At 40.5% G+C, this 20,993-nt stretch overlaps 2 protein-coding genes across 4 annotated transcripts in view; one reads left to right on the forward strand and one right to left on the reverse strand.

Moving 5' to 3' along the window:
* Positions 1 to 20,021, reverse strand: part of IL12RB2 (interleukin 12 receptor subunit beta 2) — a 31,155-nt gene extending 11,134 nt beyond the window's left edge. For 2 of the 3 annotated variants that reach the window (XM_039485035.1, XM_039485033.1), the window contains exons 1-10: positions 19,942 to 20,021; positions 19,529 to 19,658; positions 14,853 to 14,943; positions 12,908 to 13,123; positions 11,788 to 11,902; positions 11,123 to 11,298; positions 10,699 to 10,841; positions 9,213 to 9,357; positions 5,391 to 5,470; positions 991 to 1,210 (exon numbers count right to left, since the gene is read on the reverse strand). In XM_039485035.1, the coding sequence (XP_039340969.1) occupies positions 991 to 1,210; positions 5,391 to 5,470; positions 9,213 to 9,357; positions 10,699 to 10,841; positions 11,123 to 11,298; positions 11,788 to 11,902; positions 12,908 to 13,123; positions 14,853 to 14,910 (1,153 nt within the window). In that variant the 5' untranslated portion in view covers positions 14,911 to 14,943; positions 19,529 to 19,658; positions 19,942 to 20,021. The remainder of the gene's footprint in view (positions 1 to 990; positions 1,211 to 5,390; positions 5,471 to 9,212; positions 9,358 to 10,698; positions 10,842 to 11,122; positions 11,299 to 11,787; positions 11,903 to 12,907; positions 13,124 to 14,852; positions 14,944 to 19,528; positions 19,659 to 19,941) is intronic. The other variant, XM_039485034.1, reaches the window with a different exon arrangement.
* The window catches only part of C8H1orf141 (chromosome 8 C1orf141 homolog), a 126,850-nt gene that overhangs the window by 2,725 nt on the left and 103,132 nt on the right, over positions 1 to 20,993 (forward strand). The window lies entirely within an intron of this gene.

A 20,993-nucleotide genomic window follows, 5' to 3' on the forward strand; every position in this document is an offset into this window, starting at 1 on the left:
TTGTGCTAGTCTGATTACAACTAAGCTGCTAAAACTCTGGGGTTTGTTTGTTGTTTGGCTGTTTTTTTTATTGTCATCTTGCATCATGGTACAGCAACAGGAGCATTGCTAGCTTTACACCTTAATGTCCATGGTCTTCACATGGTTTCTACCTACCAACCATTCTAATAACACCCATGTTTCCACCAAGAGTCTGGAACATGTGTGATCCACATAAGTGTAAAATTTTGCTTTCAGACACAGGGCCACATTACTCTCTTCTGCAGGAAAAAGCTGCGGGAGGGAAGTTGGTGACAAAGGTGGGTTAGTAAGTTGCTGTTTACCACTGAAGTATGACCATGCCACAGATCTGACCTTGGTATAACAAACATGGCTGAGTTGTGTCCACTCAGCAGCCTTTTTCACAATACAGCCATGTATCAACTGTCTCTATCCATCTTAGGCAGCCTAAGCAAAAAAGGCCTCTATCAACACAGTCTCAGCTGCTGATATGCCATACTGTCTCAGTTGGGGGGAGGGCTGTCTAGAAATAGTAATGCAGAGCAGAATAAGCAACACGTGGAGCAATGCACGCTGTGAATATCCTACTGCAAAGTTAGGACAGGGCCCAATAGGGGATCCTATCGATAGTTTAAAAATAAGTATTACTCCTGGGCTACAAGAAGGCAACTATGTGCCAGCCTAGGCTGCAGAGAACGATGAAACCCGGCTAGCTGAGTCCAGCTGCTGAATATTAACCATGATACATAGACACAATGTGCTTAGAGTCAATCATATTGCTCATTAATTACAAACTCTGACAAATTATTAGCCTAGGCAGCAAGCCTCATAAGCACTAATCTGAACTGTATAAAGAGGTAACAGGGCTTTGAATGACCTTCTAGCTTAAGCTGAAGGTCACAAAAGCTGAATACTTCAGAACACAGAGTTCTGCTCTGTTCAAAAGCAAGAGCTGATATTTCTCGTAACTCAAGCAGTAACAGTGTTTACCTAAAATACTCAGATCAGTAATGATGGACGTTGGAGACGAGTTTCCTTTTGAATTATGAGCATAGACCATTATGTTATAATCCACTTTGGGGAGGACTCTAGTGAAGTGGGTTTGTGTGGTAATGTTCACGTCTGTCGTTCTAGGACTCTTCTGGTTTAGTGCTTGAAAGGTCAGTGTGTAATGCAGGATCTTTCCTCTTGCTTCTGACTTGCTCATAACCTACAAAGAAATATACCTTATTACTTTCCCCCATTATTTTCCTGGCAAGATCACAAATATTCAAAAACAGGAATTTGCCAAAACTGTTAAGAGCACCTTGCACTAGCACTGTTCAATTGAAATTAATTAACTGAAGTGCTTCAAGTGACTTTGGAAAGTTTTCACGTCTGCTCTTGGATAAATATGTTGTTAGCTGCTGAGAACTATACATCTTACCAAAAGCTATGGCTAGTAGTTCACAGAAGCGTCTGGTGCCTTTACAATAGCTTGTGCATAATGCATGTACAGTATAAAGGTTCAATATAGTAATAATTAAACTCAACTGTAAAAGGTTCGATACCTAAAAAAATTGGCATAAAAGTACACGCCGGCAGAAGAGGCTGTAATAACTGATGAGAAATCCTGTCTAGAAAAAGACATGAATTCAGATCAAATATTTAGAATATAATTGGGAGTTTTTGATTTTATATACATAAAGGCTTTTCATATTCAAGATGTACCAGAGCCTTCTTCACAGTAACATTCTGTTTCTGATAATTCTGTAATTATGAAATAAATGCAGAAGCTATTAAAGAATCAGCGATGTTAGAAAAGATATTATGAAGACCGGAGAAAGTTTATGAGGATCCTGCCATTTCCACTCAGTATCAAAAACAGCTCCTCCAGCAGAGACAACCAGAATGAGATGCAACAGCCCCTACTGTTGAAGGGAAGTGTGCTGGTGCGAGCCCCATCTACTGATGGAGAGTGCTGCAGCTACACTGACATAGAATCCTCCCAAAGGAGCATCAGGCTTGCAAAGGCCAAAAAAAAAAAAACTATCAAAAACTGAGACTTCAATAGTACTTCTGTTATGAACCTGCTATTTCCACTTTTTTTAAAGAATCTATTTAAATGGCATAGGCACATCTTGGGGTTTTTTTGTTTTTTTTAATTCAAATGCAGACACTGTAGTGATCAAAGGGACACTACTCTGTAGCTTAGATACCAAATATGACCTACCTTAAATTTACAATCTGACAACATTCTCTAGTTCACTCTTTTTTATTATTGTTCATAAGCCCATTGCAATTTCTACAACAAAATATATAGCAAAGAGAAGTTGGCTGAAGTTCTATGGCCTGTGTTCCTCAGGAGGTCACGCTAAATGATCATCTAATGGTTCTTTCTGGCCTTAAAATCTATGCCAAGATACATACTAATTCTATGGCAGAGAACCTTAATTATAGAGTAATAGCAGAGCAATCTCTCTACTTGTCTGATTTCTTTGCAAAACTTATAGCTCATAAATGAACTATTTGAGGTGCAATTATACCTTTTAAAGCAAAGTCCTAGGGAACTCAATAAGACTGTACAGACCGCTATAGGTCTTGTATCCCTGCTCCAGGATTTTATAGGTTGGTTTCAAATGATGCAGAAAGGTTATCGTTCTGTTAAATCCCTTTTCCTTAAGGGAAATAAAATTATAAAACTTTAATCCAGCTTTCCCTCTCTGTAGAGGAGAGGGATGGAAAGCTGGTTATTTGTGGGTCCTGTGGTAAGACAATGGCTTATGTCCTGTGTGGTGGTTCCGTGGAGGTTAACACACTTTGTTTCCCAGAGCTGTCTCCGTAAGCTAACAAACCTGAGATCAGCAATTCTGGTTGACTCCATTCAAAAACCACAAAAAACAATGCAATTATTTGCTAGGTAGTGCATCTAAAAAAACCCACTGTGTTTTTGCTTCTGCTCAAATGCATCTTCTACCAGGTAGCTACACGTAATTAAAGTAATGCTTTTGGATAGGGTTTTCAAAGGAGTTTAAGGTAGTTAGGCACCTAAATCCCATTCAATCAAATCAGTTCGCTGGGAATTGGTCACCTAACTCCTCCTCCTTTAAGAATCCCCATTGCAAAGTTTGCCATTAACTGCTACCTTAGCTACATTTCAGTGCTGAAAGGATCTTTTTTTGTGAGAAAATGATTCATTAGATGCTGCTATCCAGGGACAAGGAGAGAAGGAGGTGGAAATCCTGTCACTGAGAAATATAAAGAAGAAAAATCATTGCTCATGTAAGACCTGTAAAAAGATATTGTACCTGTGCTCCCTCTGCTGTGGAAAATTACTAATGAACACCATCTGTGATGGTTCTGGAAGCACTGATTAGAACAACAGAAGTAGTAATTCCTAGTTCTGTCTGTCTGCCTAATACAATGAAAGAAAATAGATTCCTGTGTCACCTCGTATACAATCTCCCTGTCATAAGTTTTTATAATATGAACACACTACACATGGGCTATAGCTTGTCCATTAAAGGCTCGATTTCAAGCCCACTGTCCTCCATGTAGTCTTTCCATACAAGCCAATAAGCTTTGAATCAGGGCCTAATTCAGAATCTCCTCTAACAGCAGCTGGGAGAGCTGTCATTTCCTGGAAAAAATATACCAGCACATCTTTCTTCCTTTCCAGGAAGGGGTTTAGTCTGATCTAATACTTCTGTCATGTGCGTATATTCCTTATGAGAATAAAGAATTGGAAAACAAACTCAGGAAATCGGAACAACTTCAAGAACAGCTGCTGTGGCTACCAATCGTCACTACTGTGGTCTGTCACTAATCTGAATGACAAAAAACTATCTGCTTGTTCAGTGCTTTTCACACCTTCCACATCTTGCTTCAGACCCTCAAGCTACTTATATTAAGTAACTCAGCCACTGTTCCTTCCAATACCCATTTTAAGGTGAGGTAACATTTTTCTGAATCAGACAGCTATTTATAATAATAGTCCTCTTCGCTAGAAAATGATACTCATATCAACACCTGTCCTTTAGTAACACACTTTCACTTTCTTCCTACCTCTAGTCTAGAAGCTGGAGGAAGTACAGTAACAACGTAGGCATTATTTGAAAGCTTATTGAGACTGGTTAGCTGTAACTCCTTATCAGAAATTAGCTAGTCAGCAGTGGCACTTCATGTTGGAGAAGATCTGAATATATTTCTTTTAATTAGCAGAAGCATATTTGTTCTGACTAGAAGTAGCAGCTGTCGTGTCAATAACTTACCAGATACAAAGGAAGTGTTACTTCATATTATACAAGAACCTGGGAGTCACCTAACGAAATTAATAGGCAGCAGGTTTAAAACAAACAGAAGGAAGTATGTCTTCACACAACCCAAAGTCAACCTGTGGAACTTGTTGCTAGGGTAAGCTGTGAAGACCAAAACTATAATGGGATTAAAAAAAAAGAACTAGATAAACTCATGGAGGACAGGTCCAACAATAGCTATTAGCCACGATGATCAGGGCTGCAACCTCACACTCTGAGTGTCCCTAGCCTCTCATTGCCAGAAACTGGGAGTGGATGACAGAATGGATCGTTTTACGATTGCCTGTTCTGTTCATTCCCTCTGAAGCACCTGGCATTGGCCACTGTCGGAAGACAGCATACTGGGCTAGAATGGACCATTGGTCTGACCCAGTGTGGCCATTCTGATCTTAAATTTTGAAATGCCCCATGAAACTTCCCGCATTTTAGAAGATCCTCAGACTAAGATATTATAAATAACACCACAAAAGGTATTTCAAAATATGTCTTCCCCGCAGCAGGGATGAGAGTTAAAATGTTGGGGAGGGGGAGGAGAACATGGATATTCTCTCTCCTAAGCCATGGCTGGGATGATTTAGTTGGGAATTGGTCCTGCTTTGAGCAGGGGGTTGGACTAGATGACCTCCTGAGGACCCTTCCAACCCTGATATTCTATGATTCCCTGGAAGGAAGGGGGAAGTAGTGATGGAGAGCATCCTTTTTTAAAGGAAAGGGGTGGGAAACCATAGCTGGAACACTTTCACTCCCCTGATCAGGTATTGCTACTCCTACTCCATCCACTGGCAGGAAATGTTGGGACCCCAAAAACTCTTCAGCCAGGAACTGGCTCCCTCTTCACATTCCCCCACCTGGCGAGTCTTTGCTGCACTGATCAAAGAGGAGAAGAAAACTCACAAGTAGCTGAATTTCCTCTCCTCCTTGGTCTGCTCCCTTAAAGGGAGGCAAGGAGGTAGCTCTCTTTCTGCTGTTAGCAGGAGAAAGGGAGCTGTGTTTTTCTTTGCTCTAAGCCCTTTCTCTTCAAACACAGTAAAACACAGTCCCTGCTTCAAACTTGACTATATACTTTTAAATTCACTTAGATTAGTAAAATCTTACCTTCCAAAAAAGAGTGATATTCTGTGTTTGGGAGTCCATATCCTGCATTATGTACCAGACATCTAACAACCCACTTGGCACTGGTTGGGGGGGAAAAATGTGTTGAGTTTATGACTGCACTTTGATACAAATCTGCAAAATGTTGAAAGATATGAGGGAAAACAAAACTAAACTGAAATAGAAATGTGTTTTAAATGGCACAAAACCATGCAGCCTAGAATCCTTGAAGGGACCCTTCTGAATTTTTCATTCATGTATAGTACTTAGAGGCTACAGCGAGAGGCACTTTAGAAATATTTATAGATGAACGACAATATAAGTACTAAGACAGGTAGGTTATGTTAGTGGTGTGATTACGTACAAGGAAAACAAGATTCTAGGGCATCCATCCAAACCATAAAACTCAGATACATTCTTAAGGCTACATCCTGCCATCATTCAATGCATAATAGCATGCTAACAAGATCAGCTGCTAATAGTTGCACAAAACTTGGAGAGAGTTAAACCATTTCAGCACTAAAACAATTAACCTTGTGGTTATGCCACAGCACTCAAGCACAGGACAGGGTTTTTTTGTGTGTGTGTGTTTGTTTTATTCTTACTGGCTCAACATCTGCAAACTTTTCTGTGGCTACTCAAGACAGATTAACAGCTCCATAGATAACATTCTGGTAGGGTTTTTCTTGTATGATTTATATCTATTTGTGACTTACTTTCTTGGTAGAAAGAGCACTAGATCTAAGCTCAATGGGAATATACCGTTTCTTATTATGTTACTGAAAATAATAAATGTTCATAATGAATGAGTAGGTATAGGATAGAGGGACCTAGACAAATTAGAGGATTGGGCCAAAAGAAATCTAATGAGGTTCAACAAGGACTAGTGCAGAGTCCTGCACTTAAGATCCCATGCACTGCTACAGACTAGGGACCGAATGGCTAGGCAGCAGTTCTGCAGAAAAGGACCTAGGGTTACAGTGGATGAGACACTGGATATGAATCAACAGTGTGCACTGAGGGATGTGATCGTTCCCCTCTATTTGACATTGGTGAGGTCTCATCTGGAGTACTGTGTCCAGTTTTGGGCCACACACTACAAGAAGGATGTGGAAAAATTGGAAAGAGCCCAGCAGAGGGCAACAAAAATGATTAGGGGGCTGGAGCACGAGACTTATGAGGAGAGGCTGAGGGAATTGGGATTGTTTAGTCTGCAGAAGAGAAGAATGAGGGGGGATTTGATAGCTGCTTTGAACTACCTGAAAGGGGGTTCCAAAGAGGATGGCTCTAGACTGTTCTCAGTGGTAGCAGATGACAGAACAAGGAGTAATGGTCTCAAGTTGGAGTGGGGGAGGTTTAGGTTGGATATTAGGAAAAACTTTTTCACTAGGAGGGTGGTGAAGCAGTGGAATGGGTTACCTAGGGAGGTGGTGGAATCTCCTTCCTTAGAGGTTTCTAAGGTCAGGCTTGACAAAGCCCTGGCTGGGATAATTTAGTTGGGGATTGGTCCTGCTTTAAGCAGGGGGTTGGACTAGATGACCTCCTGAGATCCCTTCCAACCCTGATATTCTATGATTCTATCATTAGTGGTGTCAAAAGTTGCAGTTAGCCCAAAGAAGAAAAATGTTCATGAAAGACCTTTTAAGATTTAGCAGAAATAAGATATCTGATAAGCTTTGGCTAAAGTTTTTAATAAACCCACAGTAGGAAAAAAATGGAGCAAACTGAGTGTGGAGAATGCCCACCAACTTTTGGCCTATGTGCTCAAGTAGTTCAAAATCAGAAAGAAGTAGCAAGATAAGAAGAAAGCTAGTAAAACAAAAGATACTACAGATTGGTTCAGCATACACTAGTGAAATCAGTTTTGAAGAAAGAAAAACACAACTCAAATAAGAACAAATAGTTACTAATAACTCTAAAACAAAAGCAAGGAGCTCATGGGCAAATCTGACTGGAATGTGACTGGGACTGCATGCAAGGAGGAGATAAGTCCTTAATATAAGCAATGCTAATAACTCTTGCCCCATATCACCTGTAAATCTCCCACAACCTTATTAATCTTAGCTAAAGGAGGGGGAAAAAAGTAGGATTTAGTTCTCCCAATACTAAGCACTATTAGATGGTGAGATAGAGGTTTTTTTTCCAAAGAATCAAAAAATATTCCTCCTTCAAGGCTATTTGCACATATATCCTATACAAGGTGCTTGAATGAACAGAAATTCCAGAATGGTGCTTAAATGTAACATGTCCCAATGCAGGACCAGACCCTATAGAGACTTGAAAATAAGTAGCTTTTTAAAAAATTCATTCTTATATTAAAAGCAGAGCTTTAAATTCTGCACATTAGTTATTTTAGGTAGTAATGTAGCCATTTTGTCTCTGACTTCTCACTAATGACTCCTATTGAGATCAGTTGGAATGAGGCTAGAGTATACTTGTTGATTAGTTTGAGATTCTTATTTCATGTTTAGCTGGGAAAAAGATTAAATGCTCCTCCCCGCCCTAACTGAAATCCTAACATTTAACTGAAATACTATAGCAACCCAATGTGCGTACAAAGGGTTACAAGAAGGAAATTGTTAGGGGGGAGAAAAGGTTCACACCTCTCTTGCATCAGTCAATGCCTCATACAGAAACTGATGTTGTCAATGGTGGTAAATTGCATGAGTCATAGTAAGATCCTGTAGGTTTTATAATAACTTAAAAATATATCAAAGGTATGTGTAAGATCAAAGGAGCTGGTGCCAAACTAACACAACTTTGACAGACAAACTTCTGAGAAGTTTTCTTCTTTAAGAAGAACTGAAAAGTCTGTACTATGTGATTTCATAGGGTGTAGTTTTGAAGTCAAGCTAGCAAACACATGACCCGATAGTGAGCATCACACATCTTATATTAGAGCTGGCACAAATTGATTAATACTAATTCTCTTTATGGTCTTACTATGTGTTCCTGGAAACTGTCACCTATTCCTACAATATGGAATAGTGGCAACATCTACTGTTCACCTCATACTTTATTGTGTGTTTGACTGTCAGAACACATGGCCAGATTCTGCTCTGTTACAACAGTGTAAGTCAGAAGTGACTCCACTGACTTCTGGATAGAGCTGTTGAGAAATTTTCCAACAGAATGTTTTTCCATCAGAAAATGCCAATTTGTTTCAATCAAAATGTTCCAAAGAAACATGTCAAGTTAGTTGAAACTGACAACAGAAACCAGGCAGGTTTCTAATGGAAGCCTGCCTGGATTTCCTGCCACCATGCTTGGCCTCTCAGCAGCCCACCCGGTAGGCTGATAGGTAGTGAAGAGCCTGAAAGTCCTGGCATTCAGGGGTGCAGCTCCTTGGCAACCTCTGCTTCCAGGCCTCTGCCTCATTGGCAGTCTGGGCTCCCAGGGTCCCCAGCTCCAGGGCAGTATGTCAGGCAGATGGCCCCAGAACCAGGGCTTCCAGGTTCCCGGCTCAGCATTCTTAGGAGCCCTGCCTGTGGGCTCCAAGAGCCTTGGAAACATTTCAAAAAGATCAAAATGAAATAATATTTCAGCTTTTAATAAACAACATTTTTGGAATTCCTGTTTTGCAGGAAACTTCAGAAATTTATTTTTTGTTCCATTTCCAAATGAATTATTTTTTCTGACATTTTGGAATTTCCCGATGAACAGGAATTCCAATTTCCGACTATCTCTACTTTTGGATTTACACAGCTGTAACTGATGGTAGAATCTACCCCACATTTTGCATTTATTAATATTAAACTGTTCTCAAACAATTTCTAAATACATGTTAGACAACAAATTAACATGGCAAACTGCATATTTTATTACCTGCTTCTGGAGTCTGTATTCGAAATGTGCTCCAGTCACTCCACATTCCTCTGTTGGGGTGAAATTTGCAGCAAACCTGAAATTCATACTCTGTATGTGGCTTCAGATCATGTAGATTATGTCTTGTAGAATTTAAAATTTCAACCTTTTAATGGCATTAAATGTAAAGCATATGTAATGTTAAACTTAAGAGGAAATAAAGATTGAATGAAGTAATGCTCTGAATTATGGATAACTGATATTCTGCCTGAAGCCTGTACTGCTACCCAGGGTTTTCAGAACCCAAAGCAGTGGTAACTTAATGGTCCTTTTTATGTGGTGTCAGGAATAAATCAATGGGGACAGCTCCTCTGTTTGATAAATAATTGGTAAAAACAAGAGTGCTTTTACCTAAAATTACCTTTTTTATTAGGTCTTACGTGCACACACCCCTATATGCTGTCGCAATAGGTTCAGAGCACCCTGTTACCCAAAGTCTGAGACTAGTTTTGAGTGATCACCAGCCAGGCTTCCGGGAGCCCTTCTTCTGTCTGATTGGGAGTTTAGGTGTCAGCTCATTGTCTGAAGAAAAGTTTCCTCAAACTGCTGCAAGGCATATTCTTAACTCCTGGTGGGTCACTAATTTTCTAGTTTTAGCAAACTACTCATTTCTGCAGTACTGTCAAGTTCTGGGGTTACTCACAGAAATATCATTTTGGGAGTTACAGTACCAGCTATCCTCATGTAGCAAAAAAAAAAAAATTAATACAATGCTTAAAACCAATGGCAAACTAATTCAGTGCAACCCTAAATAACCTTTTAAAAAAGAAAAGGGTAATGAATATTTTGGTTTGCAGTTTTCCAACAGAATTCTATAGTTAATAATCTGAAGATAACAAACTCTTCCATTGTTCACAAATTCTGTTCTCAATACTTTATATGATTTATACTTTTTTAAAAACCCTAATATGTTTGTTTGAGGTCCGACTTGGATCCTGTTAAAGTAAAAGGGAAAAACTCCTATTGACTTCAATAGGAGTTGGACAAGGCCCTTCTTCAGCTTAACAAGTGTGGTAGATATATGTTTATATCTTATAACTCTGAAAGTGTAATAAAAAATTTCTGGCTTTTGCTGAGATGCAGCAAGTTACTTACTATATGTCTGAACACAGGGCTATGTCAGACATGAGGGCCGTGATCCTGAAAAGACTCAAATGAATATTTGACTTCGCTGAGGCTATTCATATGCATAATATTAAGTACATGAATACGTTCTTGCAGGATTAGGGCCTCACATGCAGAAAACTTCAGACCAAAGATGGTGTTTATGATGGACGTTTAAATTAAAGCTAATTTCCTATAATGCAATAATTCATATCCTAAATTTGGTGCCAACAAGAAGAGATGCAAATTTGAAGGGAAAAAACCTGGTAAAAATAATTAAACAAAACCAAACATCAGTGACCAGCAACTTCCTTTTTTTTTTTTTCCTTGAAAGAATTATTACCATATTCCAGGAATGACTGTTAACCGGTCGGTATCTTAGTCTAAAGCTTTGTGACTGTTGTTGATCCTGCCACAAGACAGTGCAATTTGTTGCAGAAACGTTGTCAAATTTCACTAAAATATCCGTTGGAGAATGCGGTTTCACTAATAGCAAAGACCAAAAAAACAAAACAAAAACCAGTTAGATATGCAATGTGATTAGAAATCATTGTGTAAGATATGATGGAATATAAATTTCAGGTACATTTACACTGGGTCACTTCCTTATTAATTTATATTAATGTTTCTTTACAATAAGAACCCCCATCCAAAGCTCTGGGTGTCTTTGAAACTTGAAATTTATTCACTAAGGCATATATTGGTATATTCAACCACTTCTAACCAGCTCCCTAGATCTGCTCATTTCAGAGACAAGTAACACTTACCTATGTCTATCAACATGAATGTAAAGGGTAGGGAAGAAGCATTTCCTAGTCTATTTGAGGCAGCAACTACAGCTGTATAATTGGATTCAAAATTCAGCTTGGTCAGATTCAGTGAGCCGTATTTAGGATTCATACTTTCTTCTGCAAAATGTAAGCATTCTGTCTCATTTGTTAGCCTAGAACAAAAGAGAAACCTGTGATTAAAATCTTCAACACACACTCTGTGGGCCAAATCCTCAGATGGTGTAACTGAGCAGAGAAAAACCTGCCCTGGACCTATATTAGGACGCTGGACAGTTTGAGAATGTTCCCTAGGAAGGGCAAGCTTAAGCAGCTGTTTATTACCAGTTCCAGTAGTAAACATCCAGATTCAAGGGGGAAGCATGTCTAGAAATGGGGTGTAGTCCCTGCACCCTGCCTAGCTCAGAAGGTGCTGAGGAAAGTGGTACAGCCACTGTGGGGAAAAATGTGAGCTGAATGTGTGCTCGCTTTCAGGAATTTGAGTCATATACTGTCTCCATTGTGCTTTTCCCCAAATAGTTTAAACGTAAGCCAACTGACTTTTTTGGGGCCTTAATAAAAAGAAATAGGCCTGCCAGAAAGAGTAAGTTTTCAAGCTATTATTCAACGTAGGCTAAAAAGAACCTTGTCCACCAGTTACTTACTGTACCACGTAGGTAGTGTCTATGTGAGTGAGTCTTCCTTTAACCCAAGTGCAAGTAAGGTTTCCATCTCTTCCATACTGAATACAGGATACATTTCCTGGCTCCTCTGGAGGATCTGAACAGACACTCTTATCAATATTTGAGGTAAAAACTGGTAACAGAGGTATTAAGAAACCCTCTTCTACACAGTCTTGAGTTTTGTTTTGTTGCCTTTGTTTTTAAAAACAAAGAGTTCAGGGTTCAGGCTGTCTTTTAAACTAGCTCTTTTATGGGAGACTGGCTTTTTACTTACTTAGAAGAACAAATTAAAGCTCCACTTTCGGCAAGCTGTTTCCATGGGGTGACCACTGTGCGGAGCCCCAGTGAAGACAATCGGATTCCACATAGACGCAGGGGCCTCAACGTGCACAGCCTGGATAGGATTGGGGCCCAAAAGCCTGCCTACAGCAACTGATGACTGTTCTTAAAAAGCTTTCTTCCCCATGAGACAAAAGAGAGTATTAGCTCCCATAGGCTACTGGAAACTCTGTGGGATTCCCATTGCACAGTTTCTTATTCACACTAGGATTCATGGGGAACTACTGGGAGTTTGTGCCCTGAATCACAAATCTTGGGGATCCACTGGAGGCTAGATCCATCTATGCCAAGACCCTATGTCTGTATTTTGGGGAACCCTGCAACGGAGCAATCTGTTGTGGATTTTTCCATCTTCCACTACTTTGGAATCTTCTGTTCCCTTCACACTAAAAGGGGCATTCCACTGAGGAGGGTGGGAGAGGCACAAACATTAATAAAGCCTCATGTAGTATTTTACAAAGGGGAAAGGGTCAATGTGTTTACAGTGGGCTGGTGATGTGTGTGTCCAACCCCTTCCCAAAGTAAAGCATATGACACTACATGGTGAATGCCCACACATGCATGGGGGGAGATCAGTGTATGGAAGGTCCCGGAGGCACAATCTGGCCCAGAGTAAATAATTAACTAACTCTGACTATAATAACCTATCCATCACCCAATGGACTCACTAAAGTAGTTATCCCACTACCACTTTGTGATGTGCGTTCAGAGGTACATCACATCTGATACCCTAGGAAGAAAATAGGAAATAGCTTCTCCTTACTTCCAACATAGATGTCAATTCCACAGATGATTTTTCCATTTGATTTACATTTGCAACTAAATGTGTGTCTTCCATATGCAAGGACCATTTCAGAATTATTGAAAATTATCTCCTTGCATTGTTCACCCTGTTTTAGCCGGCACGAGAGGGTAATGTTTGATCCAGGAAGGACTACCGAATCTGTGCTAGCAATCATGTCTCCTCTTTTGCAATTTTCTACAATACAATGGGAAAAACAAACAGTGTATATATAGCAACAAAGAATCCTGTGGCACCTTATAGACTAACACATGTATTGGCGCATAAGCTTTCATGGGTGAATACCCACTTCATTAGATGCATGGGTATTTATACTCACATGATCCCTTCTTAGAATGTGCAAAGCCTTTTGTTTGAAATTTCCTAGAAATGTATCAGTATTTATTGCAAAAATTTTATAAAAGGGGTGAAAATCGGTGCAAAAAATTAACTTCAGGTTTTTGGGTAAATATCAGGGTTAATATTGGGGGACAGAAGGACAGAAAAAAAAAAGCAGCAGATTGCTGAGCTGCCATCTCTTTCCGCAGTGGGGAGCTGGTCCAGGGAATTCTGTCACTTTTCTTTTTAAGGACTTGAGCACTGGGGTGCATTTGTATGTGCGCACATCCTTCACTACATTGCCTTACTTTAACAGATAGCATCACATTTATACTTAGATTACTTTAGGTAGATGTGTTTGTGTTAATAATAATGTAATGGATTGGATTTTTCTCAACATAATCAGTATTTTCATGTTGAGTGGTCTAAAATTTGTGTAAATGTTTGGGGTTTTTTTGTTTTTGTTTGTTTTAAAAAAACAAACCCAAGTAATAGCTTTTCTAAAACTTGAGAATTGGGTGGGGGGGGAAATCAGTTAGTTATAAACTGAAAATGAATGGCCTTAAGTATAGGGTATTCTACAAAGCAAAGGAGAATCCTCCAGCAGTATAATCCTCTACCATAATCCAGTTCAGAACTCTGGATTATGATTTGTGCCTGGCACTAAATTTTCGTTGATTTAAGGGACATCATGAATGAAAGCCAACCTACTTTCTTACTGAAAAAAGTACAATCCAAGGAGTCACCTGAAAGCAGAACTTTATCTTCTAACAAAAAACACTATGCATATTGGTGAAATAGCAGCAATCATGTCCCTATTGAGGTGAATGGTAAAACTCCCTCTGAATTCCATGGGAGATAGTTCCCGTGTAGATGCAAGGATAGGCAGGTGTAACACCCAATTCAAACATATGTGCATATACATTTGATGTTGCTCAGTGGCCCTGGAAAATGATGGAGCAGCATTTCTATTTATTTGTTAACCTAGTCAACTCCGTCTATTTGGAAATGGATTGTATGCAAGATGTGCCTCTCAGGTAACCAACAGCAAACCTCTAACTTTAAATAAATTACTAGCAGTTATTTCCTGTAGTAGCCTTGAATTCACACATCAACAGAAGTGAAACTTTAGTTATATGCAGTATAAACAAATGAAAGTGAGTTGCCAATGGTTGCATGTATTGGCTCTTTTATCTTGTGCACCATTTGGTTCTGAAAAGTGCATTCAATGAAGACCAGCCTGATCCTCCAATGCCTTGCACTTTGTAGGGTTGTTTACAGTTGTGCACCAGGGTGTAAAATGCTGCCAAATCAGAATAGTAGTGTCATACATCCTCTATGACAAGGCGCAAGGCAATAGAGAATCACATCCACTATTCTTAACAGCGTTATCCAATTAACTGAAAATGAATTATTTTTAATAAGAAAACAATCCAGGCAGGCATTGAAGTAACAGTAGCATGACCCTCTGGAACTTAAATATAAGGAAGGCATTTTCCAACAAAGCACTCAAAGACAGAAGGAGAAACAAATTAAACTGTTCAAGATTTTTCTAAGCAAAGTTTCTGTTTAGAAATCAAACACTTACCTGTTACTGCTTGTACCAAACACCAAATTGCCATGTGCACAAGCCATGTGGAAAACATTTTGCTCTCTAAAGTGAAATGAATGCCTTTTCCCTGTTTTTTAAAAATAAAAAACAATATATTAAAATACTCCTTACGTTACAACATCTGCAACTTAGGACATCAAAGATGCTTGTTGCAATATTTAATTAAAAAAATAATCCTTTCACACACAGGGATAAATTGTGGCTTACTGGAAGCATTGGCTAGAGAGCTTATTGACCTGCTTCTGGCAGGCACTGTATCCATGGGAACGTATGGACTAAGTGTGCCTCCTTCCACAGCACTTTAAAAAAGATATAGCATATGCTTTTCCAACCCCCCCCCCCAATAGTCCCTCTTTACTAGCCCAACAGTCTAAAAAGGCTATGAGGAGGTTAGCACCACTAGCAAGTGCTAGCCATTGTAGTGTTTATGGTTAGGAACCACAAGGACAGACTGTGACTAGCCCCTGTGCAAAGCAGACATAAGGATCTCTGTTCACATCTTACTCGCTTCCCTGTTCTTCCACTACTTTGTATATCTAAGCAGGATTAGTCATGCAGTACTTAAGGGTGACATTCCCCAGCTCCCTGGAGTTCTGCCATATTTTAGTCCTTGCACAGCTACAAGGAAGAAGACCTGCCAGGTAGGGGCACTCTGCAACCCTTGTGTGCTACAGAATTCAACTCTGCAATTTTGCTCTGTAGGAGCCCAGGGGAGAAGGAGTTAGCGGACAGGACAGGTGAATGGTGAGACGAGAACAGTAAGTGGTCTTGTGAACTGGATGATCCACTGGCTAGAAAGCCCATGGGGGATAAGGGGGTGGGTAGGAGAGGGACTGGGAGGGGCACAGTGCCTGCCGCCACTCTTCAAAGTCTGTGTTATGACTTTTCTTGGGTGACCCAAGATACTGCCCTAAAGTGAGTAATGCTGTGTCCCCTATACACAGAACAGGTAGCAGAGGCAGTGAAAGCTTCCCTGTTAATTAACTCCAAACTCCTCTAGGGTTTAGGGCATAGTCCAGCCTTGCTACTGAGAAGGCCACTATGGGAAGTGTTATTCCAGCATGAGGAAATTAGTTCAACCATGTGAAATTCAAAAGAGAGGTTATAAATCAAAGGCTCTATAGTCTCCTAGGAATCAGTCTTGCTGACTCCAAGAAAATCATGGATCAGGCCCTATAAAATCATGACTTTTTTTAAAACAGAGAAGTGGAGTGGTTCTTATTTGCCTTCTGGCTTTTGAGCCTTTAGGGTTGCCAATATTGGTTGGATGTATTCCTGGAGATTTCATCACATGACATAATCTTTAATTAAAGATTAATCTTGAATTCCTGGAGACAACAAGCCAATCCTGGAGCGTTGGCAACCCTACATGAGAGCCATAAACACTTTTTTTTAAAAAAAATGAAACCTGAGACTCTCTCAAAATCCAGAGATTCAAGAATCTAGAACTTTACGAAAAACACCAAATAATGCAAGACTCATAATAAAATTGTGGAAGCTGGCAATACCACAATTCTTTGATCCATCCACTTCCACAAAATGAAAGGCAGCACAAATGATAAAAACACTGCTGACTTTCAAACTGTTAGTTAAAGTCTACCCTACAATAAACAAATGCCCAGGCAGATGTAATGGAGGCAACACTTTTTTTTTTTTAAAACTAAAAGTGAGATTTAAGTTTCAAGCTTCCAAAGGATTAATACATTTTTTAAAATTATAAATATGTCTCTTCAACTGCAAACCTATACTAGTTCTGGTCATAATAAACAACTTTAAAACATAGATGATCTTGAAGTGTTTGAACTTTGGCCAGAAAATTCCCAGAAGGGGCCTTGAAATATTTCAAGTTCAGGTGGGACTATTTTCCACCCTATTTTAACATCTAAAAGTGGCATTAGTAATTGATGATCTGTATCCTGTAATGCTGCACATATATATTGGAGGAGTGAAGGCATATCAGGCATGTTACAGCAGAGTGAATCTATTATGACTCTTATGATTTGTAATGAGAATACTTCTATTGCAATGTTTTCATGATTTAATTCTTTATTTCCAACGAAGTATTTGTGCTGTTAGAAGATCTGTAAATCCTGACCCTTTTGCATGACATTTTGGGGGACAAGTCTGAGACACTGTTCTGGAAAATCCAGTCTTTGCTAATTTTTTACATTAATATGAAGTTTTACTTTCAGGCTTTTGGAGGAGGAGGGTTGGGGGAGGCAAGGAAATGTGAACTTTTCCTTTTTTTTGAGAAGTATCTGAGGATGAAAGATAGAGGGGAGTTGATATGTGGTGGCTTGTAATTTTTTTAAATCTTATCTATTTCATAAAGACTGTATGTTTTTAAACCTGTAATTATAAGTCCTTCAAACTGAAATCTTAAGTCTCACTGTACAATTCCTCAGCCTCTGCATAAACTTTACTTACAGCAGTCACTGAAATCATCAGCTACCATACTGATGAGCAATCACAGCACTAATGTGATTCAAGTAAATGGTGTGTTTTCCAATAAACTGAAATTGCCCAGTAACTGTAAACATCCTTCAGACAGCTTGCTTTATGACAGCAAAACCATAGCCATAGTACTGCCTGAGTCAATGTGCCAAGAACCCATCTATTCATATCCTCTTTTGGCTAGTTGCTTATTGCTTAAGTTCTTGTCAATGAAAGCACTATAAAATGAACTGACCAAGTTACATACGCAAAATTCATACAGCATAAAATGTAAGAGTAAATATCAAAGGAGATCAGAGATAAACTTCAAACTTTCTTTTTTTTTTTTTAAAAAACCCAACCTTTAAGAGTCTATATCAGGAAGGGGAAATTTTGCTACCTGTACACAGACTGAATAAAAGATAACTGAGGTTCTCTTTAATCTTGTGAGCTAGCGAACCTATGAAGACAAAATAAAAGGTCCCCCATGCTTATGCATGCTTACAACCTTGAAGTCTACATGATATGCAGAAGTGCTGATAAGAGTGAATTCTGTGTGTCCATGAAAGTATTACAGTTGTCTTAAAGTAACTGATGTGATCAACTAATTTTTACTTCTTAAATAGTCTGTGAATTTTATCCTTCACAAAGGCTTTGCAGATCACCTTTAAGTCTGATGTTCTCATTCCAAGAGCAAAGAAATTCAAAGTTCAGGCAGAAACTTCATTCTAAGCAGGATATACTGCCATTGATAGGAACACTGAGATGTCTTTCTAATGATAGCATGATCTCTGACAGTGCATTACATTACATGCATTACAGCATATGCAAACTGACAGATCACATACTATTTAGGGATCATGAATAATATACTAATAAATCTAATATCTGTTTTTTCAGCACCATTACACCACCCACAGTGGTACTGATAGTATAAAATCTAGTGGACACCAAGAATAGGAGTGTTTATGTTGTATCATCTAACCTCCACAGGTAGTCTGAAAAAATTGACTGCTCCTTGTCTATGGTAGTGCTTACACTGCTGGTAGCATCACTGCAGCTGCACTTTTGCTGAGGATATTTTCTAGACAAGACCATGAGGAGTTACGGATAGAGTTGCAGCACTTATGGAATGTCCTTGCTTTTGTGGGTTGACAGACCTTGATGTTGAACAAAGAAAGGTGTGAATATAGCCGTATGCAGATGTCAGAAAGATTGGAATTATATAGCGTTTATATGGCAGCCTAACCATTCCGCTGTTGGGTAAACATATCTTAAATAATTTTTAAAAAAATACCTGTAACTTACTTAATACAATCATATGGTCTTGGAAAAAACCAACCTCCAACTTTTTTTTAAAGGTGGTGCTTTCATTCAAAATATTACATTTTTATAGTTTTCATTTGGATTATTGATAAAAGAACCCATTACAGGGTATAGTGTGAATCCAATAATAAGAAACGATTCCATGGTAATATGGATTTTTATATTTAGCAATAGTTATACAAAAGCTCGTTGGGGCAGGGATGGTCTCTTTGTTCTCTGTTTGTACAGTACCTACCACATTGGGGTCTTAGTCTATGCCTACAGTTCCTAGGTGCAATGGTAATACAAATAAATGTGTAAAAAATATTTTTAACCATTAATATGGTGACTTTGGGCTTGATCATCCTATTGAAGTCAACAGCACAGCTCCCATTGGCTTCAATGGGAGCTGGACTGGATTCATTAGATAATAGAAATATCTTAATTTCCTATGCGTAAATGGCTTGCAAAAATTTATTTTAAAAAATGCATATTTGAATTGCAGAAGCATCCAATATGCACTGATATAACAATAAACACAATTGTAACATAAAAAGGTAGGATGTCCTGCCTTAGTAACAGAAATAAGTATTGAATCGCTAATAATAGCATTTAGCAATGGTGTAGTGTCAGTACTTCTGCACTGTGTCCCAAAAGACGTAATGAGATCAGACATTCTCAGCCTGGAGTACAGTGTCTCAAAAAGGTTTGTGAGCACTTTCTAAGGGATAAATATATTTCAACCCATGGTCTGCAGTTTATCATTAAGGATAATCTTTCCTCCCTCCCAGAACCTTGTCTCAGCTAAATAGAAAACAAGGTGCTGATCCAGCAGGGTCTTTTCCATTTCTAACTTCTGTGGGCAAGACACTCCTCTCTCTGTCCTTTTTATTCTGATCACAGAATAGACTTGCCTGGCTTCACTGATGTGGCTCCAGTCACCAGGGGAGAGCTCCTGTGGTACCAAGAAAGGCCAGCTCCATCTCCACCATTGACCCAACATGACACGTCCCTTCCAGGGTGTCTCTTCACCGCGCAGCTTTCCTGTTGAGAGGGAATTTGGAAAGGAGAGAGGGGGGCAAAGTCTGACCCTGCATGAGAATCCCTCAAAGCCCAGCCTCTGGGGCCTGATGCTGGGCTGATCCCCCTCCGACCCCCAGCCCCACTAAGCGCCCAGAACCAGGAGCCCCCTGTGCCCTGGTTGCAACGAGCTGAGTTCAGGTGAGGGGGACAGGAGGGGACCCTTGCCCAGGGAAGAGGCTGGAAACTCCCCCCATTCTTCGCAGGCCGCACTGCCCCCTCCCCCCACAGCCCGGGGGCCACTCACCCTCCAGCATCGCCAGCCGGGCTCCTCGCCTGCGCCGCCTCGCTGGGCCCCTCCGCGCACACGCGTGCGCCGCGCAGCACCAGCCGAGCTAGGACAGCGCCGCTTGCCCGCCCCGCCCCGCTGGCCTTTCCGGCGCCCGGCCTGGCCCCTAGGGGCCGAGCTGCGCTGCTGGCGGCGGCTCCGCTGGCGCGCAGCCCTGGAGCGCTGAGGGAAGTGCCGGGCTCAGCCCTCTGCCTGGGCTGGGCTCCTCGGGCGCCCCGCCGCCTGCCCGCGTCCTGGGCAAACCGCGCCGCGGGGCAGCTCGGTGCGGCGGAAACCCACCCCCGCCCCGGCGCCTCTCTGGCCCGGTAGGCACCGGCTGGCCGCAGGGCGGGGGAGGGGACAGCGTGAAAACTACTCGGAGCGCTTGAAGCTGGTGGTAAGAGGCGCTGGGTACCCTGAGCCCCCTGATAACTAAAGGAGCAACTGTGCCGAGCTGGGGGGGGCAGGAACTAGGGGTGCGGCTGCACCCCCAGGTTTGAAGCGATTTGCCTCATATTCATGGTTTAGGGTTTGGTTCAGTGGCTCTCTTCCCCCCCCCCCCCCCACTATACAAATTGTTCTGCTCCAATGAGAGACTTTCCCTTGACTTCAGTGGGTGTTGGATCATGCCCCTTGTAATGATTATATGATTTGTAGCGTGGTAGTGCCTGGGAGCCCCAGCCACAGACAAGGACCCTATTGTGGTAGGTGCAAGAAATAACAGCTAGGTTAAGTCCAACCTTTTCTGCTTCTTAACCAACTTTTGAAAACTGTGTATTCCCCAACTTCAGGCTGACCATGACATGCATTACAGCTGTTTAAGTGGGCAACTCCTAACCCAAAACAATGTGCTGTGTAGGCCCACTCTTCAAATATTAATTGCTTTTAAAATTCTGTTTAAAAAACACAAAGAGCTCTCAAGGAGATGGTGGGCTGAGGGAGGCAGTCCTTTGCCCTTTTTATATTTATGGGTTAGGTGACCAGAGCATAGGATGGGTGCCCATTGTAACAGTGTAGAAATTTGGAGAGAA

Source organism: Mauremys reevesii, linkage group 8 (assembly GCF_016161935.1).
Source record: "Mauremys reevesii isolate NIE-2019 linkage group 8, ASM1616193v1, whole genome shotgun sequence".
Taxonomy (NCBI): domain Eukaryota; kingdom Metazoa; phylum Chordata; order Testudines; family Geoemydidae; genus Mauremys; species Mauremys reevesii.